Raw genomic sequence first — 13162 nt, 5'->3', positions numbered from 1 at the left:
AAGTTCTTGTTTAAGAGCACTCTCGAGTGATGAAAGAGTTGGGTGTGTTTCCACGGGGTTGTTTGTTCGGTACATGACATTCTATACTCGAGTGGATGGTCAGCGTGGCAGTAGACATGATTGATACATGTTTGGTAGAGGGGCGTGGGAAGCAGGCTGGGTGAAAGCTGAGAGTAAGTAAGGTGAGCTGGGTGGTCTAATCACCTAATTGTGCTTACCTGGGTTGAGCTTCGGCTCTTTGGCCTCGCTTCTCAACTGTCAATCAACTGGTGTACAGATTCGTGAACCTTTTGGGCTCTTTATCATATCTACATTTGAGATTAAACATTTTTCGGCTGTTTCATATAAACATTAAGTTTTGTATAGAGTCTGCCTCCATCTCCTCATTTCCTAATGAATTCCATTTGTTAACTACCCTGACGCTGAAAAAGTTCTTTCTAATGTGTCTATGGCTCATTTGGGTACTAAGTTCCCACCGTTGTCCCCTTGTGCGCGTACCACCCGAGTTAAATAACCCGTCTTTACCCTGTCAATTCCTCCGAGAATCCTGAATGTCGTGATCATATCTCCCCCTAACTTCTTTCTTTCATCGACGTGAGGTTTAGTTCTCGTCGTGTCCCGTGGTGAGTAAGGTGGAGGGTGGGCAGGGTGTGGAGGGTGGTGGAGGGTGGTGAAGGGTGGAGGGTGGGCAGGGTGTGGAGGGTGGTGAAGGGTGGAGGGTGGGCAGGGTGGACATCAAGGTGGAATACATTATTCCGGGTTATCTCTGCTCCCATTACTTCTCCGTAATGAGCTGTCATGAAGGGTATTTTCTCTCTCACCGCCCTCCTAACCTCTCACATCTCTCTCTCTCTCTCTCTCTCTCTCTCTCTCTCTCTCTCTCTCTCTCTCTCTCTCTCTCTCTCTCTCTCTCTCTCTCTCTCTCTCTCTCTCTTTCTCTCTCTCTCTCTCTCACTCTGTAACTGGCAGTTGATAATGCAATATACACTGAACAAAGAACTGCAAAATCTGACATGATTACAGAAGCTTCTCCCTTACCAAAGGTCTTCAACGTTAAGAGGATTTCCCTGAGCCATCTTGACTTACACTTGCGACGTATAATCTATTATACAGTTTTCTTTCGTACGGGCTCACCATAGCCCGTGCTACTTGGAACTTTTTGTTCCCAGTAGTTGAATCTATAACAACAACAACTTATACAATTTTATTTGCTGTTCCCATTTTTATTTATGGTTCTTAAAAATGCAAGAGAAAGAGAGAGAGAGAGAGAGAGAGAGACAGACAGACAGAGGAATTAAGAGATAAGTGAGGAGACAGGGGGAGACATGGAAGGGGGAAGGGAAGAAAGAAAAAGATTAGAGGAGAAAGAGAAGAAAGCTGAATATTTTCAAATGTTTCTTCGGAAAATAGTTTGTCCATAAAGATACTGAATATAATTATTGGTTTTATGAATTAATAACATGGGTCTAAATGTTAGTCAAAACTCAGAAATAATCTGTAGTTTTAAGTTAGGTTGTTGAGTTAGTTTGAAAAGAATAAAAATTGCCTTGGTCAATTAACGATATATATCAATCAGAAAATAATTTTTTTAAGGAAACTTGGACGTTGTTGGCGTCGATTAGTGTGTGTGTGTGTGTACTCACCTAATTGTGTCTGGAGGATCGAGCATTGACTCTTGGATCCCGCCTTTCGAGCATCGGTTGTTTACAGCAATGACTATGGTCCTATTTCCCTATCTCCTTTGGACAGGTTAACTGAAAACCGGTTAAAAACTCTCTGGGAAACAAACCCCCATTTCTGACGTTACAGAAGTCGTTTGGAGTCATAATAGGAGCCGATCCTATTAAAGGGGGGGGGGGGATGCTGTGGCTTGACCCCGGCATGCCTATGACAGTCATACACCGCCAATTTCTCATCCAGAAAAGTTGGGTGAGGCTAGTGCCAAGCGTCGAGCCTTCATCCTCGGTCAGACAGACATTTTCTTTGATAGATTTAGATATTAAATCGGCTATAAAGATATTCGGTTAGTAATACAAGTCGGTGAAGCTCATAATACAAAATATATATTTGTCACCTGTCTTTGTTTCATCATATATTTCTTGCAATGTTCAGTTGGGATTTCCTTGAGAATTTGCTTGTATATTTTAGCTTTCAATATTACCAGATAGATTTTTTAATATTGTAATTGTCTTTTCGAAGCGGGTGTGTGTGGGAATTGATCGTGGGCTCGCAGAGTAAAGGTAGCGAGCCCATAGAGCTGGGAACTGACTTTTCTATGAGCTGTCGTCGCTTCAGTGAACTACAGGTTGTTTTACGACATCTCAAGTGTATTCGCCCCTTCCCGCCAAACACACACCGAAACTACGACGTTGGTACAACGTTCGAACACGTTTTAACACCTAACCAGTTATAACAACCAATATAGCAAGTTGTAACAACGTTCTAATACGTCATAAACACGTTAAGTCAAGATGTAACAACTTTATTATAAGTTGTAACAAGCGGAAAATAAAAACAGTTTCGGTTTGTGTTTCCAGGGTTTGTGATGAGTGGAAAGGTCTGTTGGGTCCATGTCGGCACCCACTTGGACTATGGCGGCGACGGCCCCGCTTCTTGCATAGTCGGTGTTCGATCCCCGATGGTCCAAACTGACTGGTCATCGTTCCTTCGCTCTGTTCTCGCGTCCCTTCCAAGTAGTATTTAATCTTACTGGCTCTGTACTTTCTTATTGTGTCACATCACCTTAACATGATGTTCACAGGTTATCGTGGTATTTGTTGTTTTTGAATTTTTATTCTTCTCTCTCCTTCATCCTCCCCGGTCGGCCGAGCGGACAGCACGCTGGACTTGTGATCCTGTGGTCCCGGGTTCGATTCCGGGCGCTGGCGAGAAACAATAGGCAAAGTTTCTTTCACCCCTACGCCCCTGTTACCTAGCAGTAAAATAGGTACCTGGGTGTTAGTCAGCTGTCGCGGGATGCTTCCTGGGGGTGGAGGCCTGGTCGAGGACCGGTCCGCGGGGGCACTAAAGCCCCGAAATCATCTCAAGATAACCTCAAGATAGATAACCTCCCCCCCCCCTGCAAAAAAAAAAAAATCCTCCTCCTCCTCCTCCTTCTTATACGAAACTTACCGTTGACTTTCCACACCGAGGATGTCTCTAGTTTGCTTTAAGACGAAGATATAAATCACGGAAAAACACAACGTGAAAAAAATATATGAACCCATTTAGCATTCTCTGAAAACTTTGAAGTATTATCACGGAAACAAAAGATTTAAGTCTTTGTTTTAAGTCTGGAAAAGTTTGTCCTCTTTGATCCTCCGTCGTAGGACTCCAAACTGTGATGAAAGTCCTGAAATAGAGGAATAAAGAATAAGAAGAAAAGTAACAAATGAAGAGCCACAGTAGTAAGAATGATAACAGAAGGAGACGCTAATAACACTGAACAAATGTACACGAAATATATGTAAACTGGGAGTGAAACTCATCAGTAAATAACACCAATTTTTATTAAACTTGAGAACAGAGTCGTACAGAATTATCACATAAAACAGTGTCCATACATTAAGTGTTGATCCCATAGAGCTGACATTGACAAGATGAGGGGGGTAGAGGGCAAGTAGAGGAGTATAAGGAAAGAAGAGAGTAGGAAGAGAGCCATTAGCTGCTCTTCAGCTAAAGAGGGAAGAGGGAAAGGGGGGGTTAAACCCCTTGTGAGAGGATGTTGAAGTGTACATCTTCAATTCTTGAGAGGGATCAGATCACAGGTCATACTCCAGGAGCCAATATACAGCATAGTAGTATATATATATATATATATATATATATATATATATATATATATATATATATATATATATATATATATATATATATATACACGTTTTATAATCTTATTTACAAAAAACTTGGTTAATAAATAGTATCAAAAATAGGTCTTTCCATACGTGATGCTCTCAGTAAATGAGTGTGTACAGGATGCAGCGGCAGCTTCGCCATCTCTCAGCACCCGTGACAACAAAGACAATAGATAAATAGATATACTAGTTATCTTCGTATCATAGCTACTCAGATATCTAATTACCTCGGTTCCATACGCCAGCCGTTACCAAATATCAGAAACAGAGGACCCAGTTGTTCTTGACTAGTACACATTCATTGCTGCCTCAATATTATAAACATCGGTATCTGTTCTCCAAGATATCATAAAAAGATATCTATAGTTTCCCCGATATCATACATCCTGAATTTCCTGGCCTGTTATGTGGAACATTTGGGTTGAGAAGATTATATGTCACCGTTTAATAATATCTGTCACGGTGTTATGTATTTCCATGGGTAAACTTAGTGTTGAGCATTCTGCTGTATATTTGTATGTGGTGCGCTCTCTCTCTCTCTCTCTCTCTCTCTCTCTCTCTCTCTCTCTCTCTCTCTCTCTCTCTCTCTCTCTCTCTCTCTCTCTCTCTCTCTCTCTCTCTCTCTCTCTCTCTCGTTGTTACTGGTGCTTGACGCAAATTAAAGTCAGTAGTGTTTTTTCTGGCTATTAGAAACAAGTTTCTATAATGGATGTTTGACCTGTTTCACACGTTCACCAGCACTGGAATATTAATTTCTTCTTGTCAAACTCCAAACGTTTATTTTTTTCTTAGCGTTTTTGTCTTTATTTTAATGCTTATTTGCTTTTCAAATTAATGTCTTTGTTTTTCTGAGTTATATTCAGAATAATACAAAAATCGTGTCTTTGTTCTTCATTCTCTTCATTGTAGATTGTATACAATCACATGCAGATGGCTGACCACAACAGTCACTACGTGTTAAGGTCAATACTCGTCAAGTTATTAAAAAAAGCGTGTGTTTTATTTGCTCGATTAGTAAAGTGTGCTTTAAATTGGCATAGCAATAAAGTGTGTTGAAGATGTTGCGTGAATACATTGTGATCTATTTACCGCAGCAGGAATGAAGTGAACTTTATTCGACACAAAAATATGAAATGTGCTCTATCTGTTAAATTTGCAAAAATGTGCTTTAATTGCAGTACTGATCAAACAGATATATATATATATATATATATATATATATATATATATATATATATATATATATATATATATGTATATAATATTTATTTATTTATTTCAGTGCGTATTAATGTTTTTGTGTATTTTTTTGCTGTGAATGTACAGATGGCTTTTTGGGGACTTGTATGGCATTCTTAAATTCTAGCGTCATGTGCTTCACACACATGTGAAGCACATGACATGTGTACACACACACACACACACACACACACACACACACACACACATGTGCTTCACACACATGTGTACACACACACACACACACACACATGTGCTTCACACACACACACATACGAGAGACGCTCTCACCTTCAACAACAGCGGTCCAAAACAGTCACAAGCCAAAACAGGAGCTCGGGAGAACAGTCCAGCTCCACTACAAGCCAGGAGTATCAGTGAGGTGAACTTACCAGTCAATGAAGAAAAGTTATAGAGTCCATTTCATGTCAAGGTGATATAACTCAGGAGAACTTTTCCATCCAATTTCATGGCCAGATTCGCCAGATTTATCTGTCTTTCCAATTTTAGGCCAGGAGGGAGGGGGGGGGTTAACTCATTACTCTGATGCTTAAATTTGTCCGGTTATTAGCTTCTAATGTGCCACAGTGATCAGTCAAATCATGTACCAGCCAGTCACAAGCCGTATAACGTATTCATGCCAATCACAACCACAAAAGTATACCTGCTAATCACAAACCTAAAAGTATACCTGGCAGTCTCAAGCCTAAAACTATACCTGTCAATCGCAACCTCAAAAGTATACCAACCAATCACAAGACAAAATATATACCAACCAATCACAAGCCAAAATAGCAATCCAATACATCTTACCAGTTACAAAAGTTCATCATAAATCAACCAAGAGCACCATTATTAACATACAGAGTGTCTTCACTAATCACGGAACCACGTTTGTTAACTATCCACCAACAGCAGACGCGATGGTTATCAGAATCCACCACACAGACACAGCGGATCTCTGGGTGTGGTAAATGCTCTTATCAGTCACCAACCAACCAAATAAATCAAAATTATTTCTGGTGCAGCACATAATCCAAAATCACCTGTCTATGTATGTATATATATATATATATATATATATATATATATATATATATATATATATATATATATATATATATATATATATATATATATATATATATATACGTGTGTGTGTGTGTGTGCTTGAACTTGTGTGTGTAAAACTCTGAAGAACAAGTTGATTTGATGATTCGAATCATCGATGAACGATGATTCTTGCAATGCTATTTAGACGTCTTTTTACCTGTAAATGAGATCAGAGATCAGTCCTCCATGACCATAATGTAAGCATAAACATTTTACAATGTTAGTTATACCGAAAACACTTCACTTAACTTTCTTAACCTGGCCAACATTCCGTTGTAATTATTCCAGCATTTTGTTCTCCCAGTTATTCAGGACAACATTCTGCCCCTGATCATATGAGCATCGTGTCACATTCTGCCCCTGATCATATGAGCATCGTGTCACATTCTGCCCCTGATCATATGAGCATCGTGTCACATTCTGCCCCTGATCATATGAGCATCTTGTCACATTCTGCCCCTGATCATATGAGCATCTTGTCACATTCTGCCCCTGATCATATGAGCATCTTGTCACATTCTGCCCCTGATCATATGAGCATCTTGTCACATTCTGCCCCTGATCATATGAGCATCTTGTCACTATGACATGAGCACCAAAACCACGTGTTATTCTTCCGCCTCTGCCTCATGTTTGATCGCAAGTACACGAGGCTCTAGGACCGATGCCGGAGGCTCTAGGACCGATGCTGGAGGCTCTAGGACCGATGCTGGAGGCTCTAGAACCGATGCTGGAGGTTCTAGGACCGATGCTGGAGGCTCTAGGACCGATGCTGGAGGCTCTAGGACCGATGCTGGAGGCTCTAGAACTGATGCTGGAGGTTCTAGGACCGATGCTGGAGGCTCTAGGACCGATGCTGGAGGCTCTAGGACCGATGCCGGAGGCTCTAGGACCGATGCTGGAGGCTCTAGAACCGATGCTGGAGGCTCTAGGACCGATGCTGGAGGCTCTAGGACCGATGCTGGATGCTCTAGAACCGATGCTGGAGGCTCTAGAACCGATGCTGGAGGCTCTAGAACCGATGCTGGAGGCTCCAGAACCGATGCTGGAGGCTCTAGGACCGATGCTGGAGGCTCTAGAACCGATGCTGGAGGCTCTAGAACCGATGCTGGAGGCTCTAGGACCGATGCTGGAGGCTCCAGAACCGATGCTGGAGGCTCCAGAACCGATGCTGGAGGCTCCAGGACCGATGCTGGAGGCTCTAGGACCGATGCTGGAGGTTCTAGGACCGATGCTGGAGGCTCTAGGACCGATGCTGGAGGCTCTAGGACCGATGCTGGAGGCTCTAGGACCGATGCTGGAGGTTCTAGGACCGATGCTGGAAACCATCAGACGCGCCACCTAGGCTGAGCAACCTCCCACTAGCCACACAACACCTGTAAATGAACACGTGTTCTCGCTATGAGGTGGCACTGTGAGGTGGCACTGTGAGGTGGCACTGTGAGGTGGCACCAAGGTATAACTGTCACTTAACAAGGAGCCCAGGAGTTGTGTGCCGGGTAAACATCTGTCATTGGCTGCCGCTTGTCTTATATCAAACTTCTTTTCATCATCATAACTTTCCGGTCCACTTTTATCTTTTGATCCTTTCTTCTCTCCGTTCTCTTCCTCGTCTCGCTGTTGCTCCTTATGCTGTTGCTGCTGTGGCTGCTGTTGCTGCTGCTGCTGTTGTTGCAGCTGCTGTTGCTGCTGTGGCTGCTGTTGCTGCTGCTGCTGTTGTTGCAGCTGCTGTTGCTGCTGTGGCTGCTGTTGCTGCTGCTGCTGCTGTTGCTGCTTGAGAACGAGAACACGTGAGCCCGGGACCTCAGAGAGAGAGGCAAAGGAGTGACCACAAGTCTGGTGGGCTGTGTGGAACAGGGCACTGGGAACTATAGGGGTCACTCTGGAAAAGGTGTAGAAGAGGTGGGAGGGGTGTCACAAGAGTGACCCCGAGAAAGAGGGAAGTTATTAGGGGTAACCTGGGATGCCAGAGGTCACACGGGAGAGGTCAAAGGTCACACGGGAAGGGGTCAAAGGTCACGCTCCACACCTCTGCTCCTGTGCTTGTGTAATCCGCTGGACGCCAAGTGAGAGAAGAGAGCAAACGTGTTGCCATTAGACACATGTATAACAGTTAATAAGGATATATCACATATCATATTCAATGGTTAGAGTATGAGGGGAAACAGACAAGTGTTATTTAGCATTAATAAATATACATAAATATACTGCTTGCAATATATATATATATATATATATATATATATATATATATATATATATATATATATATATATATATATATATATATATATATATATGTATATATATGACATTTATATGTTACGATTATATGCTGCATTGAAGATATATTATTGGTATTACGTTAATCGGTATTAGGTTAATAGGTGTTAATAGGTATTAGGTTAAAAGGTATTAGGGTAATAGGTATTAGGGGTAATTTATATTATATTAATAGATATTAGGTGGCTAGTTGTGAGATTAAAAGATATTAGCTTATTAGATATCAGGCTAACATATATTAGGGTAATATGTATTACGTTAATAGGTATTAGGTCGATAGATATTAGGGTAATATATATTAGGTAATAAGTTGAAGGTGAAACAAGGGTTAGTGAAGTCAGAGCAAATAAAATATTGTATAATAAATACAAGAGCTTACACCCGACCATTATAACATTCCTGTCTATCCAACCAATTTTGAATTATTCTCTTATATGATAATTCTTGACAGATTGTTCCACTCTTCTTCATATGTAGCTTCATATGTATACTCAACCTATATATTTTCATGCAAAATTAAAGCTTACTTAACCTAACCTTACCTTACCTAGCCTTACATCACCTAACCTAACCTTCCATATTCTAAATTACTTATATTTTGTATAATCTAACTAATTAAAACTGACCTATACTAATCTAACCTGACAAAACCTTGCCTAAACTAACTTCATCTAACCTACCCTTGCCTAATTTGACTTGTATTTTGTCTAACCTAACCAAAACTAATCGACTAAACCTATATTTTGTCTATCTTAACCTTTTCTTGCTTAACTAACCAAACTAACCTAACCTAACCTAACCTAACCTAAGGGGGAGAGAGTTGAACGAGAGAGAGAGAGAGAGAGAGAGAGAGAGAGAGAGAGAGAGAGAGAGAGAGAGAGAGAGAGAGAGAGAGAGAGAGAGAGAGAGAGAGACAAAGACAGAGACAGAGACAGATTTAGAGTTAGTGAAAAAATAGTGAAAGGCAGACAGGAAAATTGCGTTGTCTCTCAACAACTTAGAGCCGCCATGCACAACTGCTGCTGTTCAAGTACGTTTATTGAGATATTAAAATCCATCTCAAAGGGATAGAGCAGCTTAGGCTCTTTCTACCCTCTAACCTCCTAGCTGCTGCTCCCAGCCCTCGGCTAAATTAAGACCTCAACTCCTTACTCACGATCCATTTACATTTTTAGTTAGTAGAAGAGCTCTTAAATGTAGATTTGGGTTTCACGTGTGTGAAATATCTGTTACGGTGTATATATGGGATTTATAGATACTGTTGTATACACCTGACGCTGTCTTAACAACCAGGAATTATCGTCTACACCTGACGCTCTTAACAACTCCCCTCAGGATCTATCCTTTCTCCGCTCCTCTGGATCTACCCCCTCCCCTCTCACCACCCATCCCTTCCTCTCTCTCCCTCTAAGACTACTGGAGAAAACACATAACAACCTTCAACTTAATCCCAATGCAATTATCAGAAGTGGATAAGCCAGGAAATTACTCCTCGACCGAGAGTCTGAGAAAGATAGATAAAGAGAGGTTGAGACTAGAGATAGAAAGAGAGAGGGAGAGAGAGAGAGGGAGGGGACTCTCCCTCTCTCAGCCTCTCACTCATAACCAGACCCTCTCCCTCACTACACTTGCGTAAGGCACTCACTTAAGTGCCATGGAGACAGGCTTGCCACACTATTCTGAGGAGAGCAGACACCAGCAGGAGACCCACACTCTTGTAGTGATCCGCTGAGCTGTTGGTCTGCATGGCTGCCGGGTGCTCACCTGGGGGAGAGACAGTGTGTGTGTCTGAGTGAGAAAGTTGGTGACAGGCAAGGAGTGAGGGAGTGAGAGACAGTGAGGGAGGGAGAGACAGGGAGGGAGGGATGGAGGGTATGGGAGACAGGGAGGGAGGGAATGGGCGACAGGGAGGGAGGGAGGGAGGGTTAGTGTGTGCTACACAAAGGGAGGGCGGGAGGGAGCGAAGGGTTGACAGAGTCCAATAATAAGTAATTAATAATATCAGTAATTACATTTCACACTCCTCACTCTCCCTCACTTAAATTATAAAGCAAGAAGAATATTAAACATTAGCAATTGTAGTGCTGCAAATAATAATAATAATAATAATAATAATAATAATAATAATAAAAGCCAAGAACAATGGGAACAAGTACACCAATAACAAATAATATTACCACTCCTCACGCAGCAAATATCTTCATTGTGACTTTTCAAGGAAACTTTTCCTTGAAACTTTTCAAGGAAATGTTGGACTAGTCGACGTCACAATGTTGGTCTTGATCATAGGAACTAACAACAGTGTGAATCTCTAACCTGTTGAGGGTTTAAGTGTACTCTAATATGCACATTACAAGAAAGCTTTCCATACTAAGCAAGAAAGTTTTCCATGCATGAAAGGTGTACTAAGTGAGAAAGGTGTATTAGGTTAGAAAGTTTACTAAGCTAGAAAAGGTATACTAAGGTGTATTGAACAAGAAAGGTATACTAAGTAAGGTGTATTAAGCTAGAAAGGTCGTCTAAGTGAGAAAAGTGTATTAGGAAGTTTACTACGGTAGAAAGGTCTACAAGAAAGGTGTATTAAACCTTCAAAGTTTCCTAAGCTATAAAGTAAGAAACTTGTACTAATTTCGGTACACTAAATAAGAGAAGTGTACTAAGATAACATAATTAACAAAACAAAAAATAAAATTTAACAAGTCTTGCAAGAATGACCTCGTTTGAAACTACGGCGTCGAGCAGCGGCGTCCCCCCCCCCCACCACCACCACCAACACCGCCTCGCTTCTTAACCATTTGCTAACTAGCAGTTTGTGGACGGACGCATGCGCAGGCTTCCCGTGGAAGTAAGTTAGTCTAGTGGTGTCTGGTGGTGCGCAGAGTTCCGTGGCCTATCCTAGTGTGGTGATCATGTGGACGTTCCTGGCGTGACGGAGTGTGAACGTCACACCCTTAAAAGTCCTCCCCTACCATGAGGTTACCTTGAGGTGCTTCCGGGGCTTTGCGTTCCCGCGGCCCGGTCGTCGACCAGGCCTCCGCAGGCCTAACGCAGCGTCCAAAAACGTCGCGGTGGGCGAAGTCGACGTATTAATCACGGGGGCTTGACGCAAAGTGCGCCTGGGTACACCAGGCTGTTGTGGTCGAGTGTGTACTGTGTGACCCGCTCACAGCCCCAGTGTTACGCTCAGAGTTGATATGATTCAATAAATATATTCCGGATAGGGTGAAAACAATGGAGCTGGAGATACTAATGATGGCACTAATTACACGCCAGTAATTACCCCCTTCACCTGCTGCAAGAGACCAGAGGTAGGTCGCTTCTCTGCTTCTTTTTATATATATATATTTATACATATATATACATAATATATATATATATATAATCTCCCTATTTAAACTAATTATATATTTCATTATTTTACATGCAAGATTATTAGTAAAATATACATACAAATATTTGCTGAAAATATTATTCTGGCTTTACTAACATAAAAGTGTATTTTATATTAATTATCATCATTGTGATATATTTACACAGTACAGCCTAGTAACAAGTACCTACGATTACTGCTCTTGGTAATTACCCTATTTACCAATAGATAGTTTAAGAAATAATTGTTCTTTTTCAACAGATAAAATTTATTGTAACTCAATCGGTGTTTACCTAAATTTTGCCCCTTTGATAAATGTGTTATCATAGCCAATGAATTGAGTATATATATATATATATATATATATATATATATATATATATATATATATATATATATATATATATATATATATATATATATATATATATATATATAATATATATATACTTTGTATATTAAGGGAAGTGTTTGCAGTGAATTATTCAGTGGACAAATGCCAGCTGTTTGCTCGTTCATTATCAACACTAAAATGAACCATAAAAGTGCAGCTATGGCAAAAATCATAGACTTTTAAAGCGTTCTCGATTACGACAAAACTAATGTTGTCGTTAAGCTTTTTCTAAGAGCTGACTGTTTTATAGCTGGGAGTAAATGGACGGAGCTCTGATGTGCAGTTTTCCACGTGCTGAGTGTTAGAGGAGAGGACAGGCACACGAAACTGTGATGGGGAAGGGGGTATGTCTGGTGGGGGAAAGACTGAGGGTGCCAGGGAAAGACTGGAGGGTGCCAGGGAAAGATTGGGGGTGCCAGGGAAAGACTGGGGGTGCCAGGGAAAGACTGGAGGGTGCCAGGGAAAGACTGGGGGTGCCAGGGAAAGACTGGGGGTGCCAGGGAAAGACTGGATGGTGCCAGGGAAAGATTGGGGGTGCCAGGGAAAGACTGGGGGTGCCAGGGAAAGACTGGGGTTGTCAGGGAAAGACTGGAGGGTGCCAGGGAAAGACTGGGGGTGCCAGGGAAAGACTGGGGGTGCCAGGGAAAGACTGGGGGTGCCAGGGAAAGACTGGAGGGTGCCAGGGAAAGACTGGGGGTGCCAGGGAAAGACTGGGGGTGCCAGGGAAAGACTGGGGGTGCCAGGGAAAGACTGGAGGGTGCCAGGGAAAGACTGGGGGTGCCAGGGAAAGACTGGAGGGTGCCAGGGAAAGACTGGGGGTGCCAGGGAAAGACTGGGGGTGCCAGGGAATGACTGGGGGGGTGCCAGGGAAAGACTGGGGGTGCCAGGGAATGACTGGGGGAGGGA

The 13162-nt window shown here is 42.1% G+C and overlaps 1 protein-coding gene and 1 long non-coding RNA gene across 2 annotated transcripts in view; one reads left to right on the top strand and one right to left on the bottom strand.

Annotated features, from left to right (window-relative positions):
• Window positions 1–13162, top strand: part of LOC138362694 (uncharacterized) — a 166496-nt gene that overhangs the window by 75125 nt on the left and 78209 nt on the right. The window lies entirely within an intron of this gene.
• The window catches only part of LOC138362693 (zwei Ig domain protein zig-8-like), a 190263-nt gene continuing 181486 nt past the window's right edge, over window positions 4386–13162 (bottom strand). The window contains exons 6-7 of the mRNA XM_069321149.1: window positions 10138–10256; window positions 4386–8264 (exon numbers count right to left, since the gene is read on the bottom strand). Of these exons, the coding sequence (XP_069177250.1) occupies window positions 10138–10256 (119 nt within the window). The 3' untranslated portion in view covers window positions 4386–8264. The remainder of the gene's footprint in view (window positions 8265–10137; window positions 10257–13162) is intronic.

Source organism: Procambarus clarkii, chromosome 9 (genome assembly GCF_040958095.1).
Source record: "Procambarus clarkii isolate CNS0578487 chromosome 9, FALCON_Pclarkii_2.0, whole genome shotgun sequence".
NCBI classification, from domain to species: domain Eukaryota; kingdom Metazoa; phylum Arthropoda; class Malacostraca; order Decapoda; family Cambaridae; genus Procambarus; species Procambarus clarkii.
Note: the sequence above shows the minus strand (reverse complement) of the source record. Positions and strands in the feature narration are given on the sequence as shown.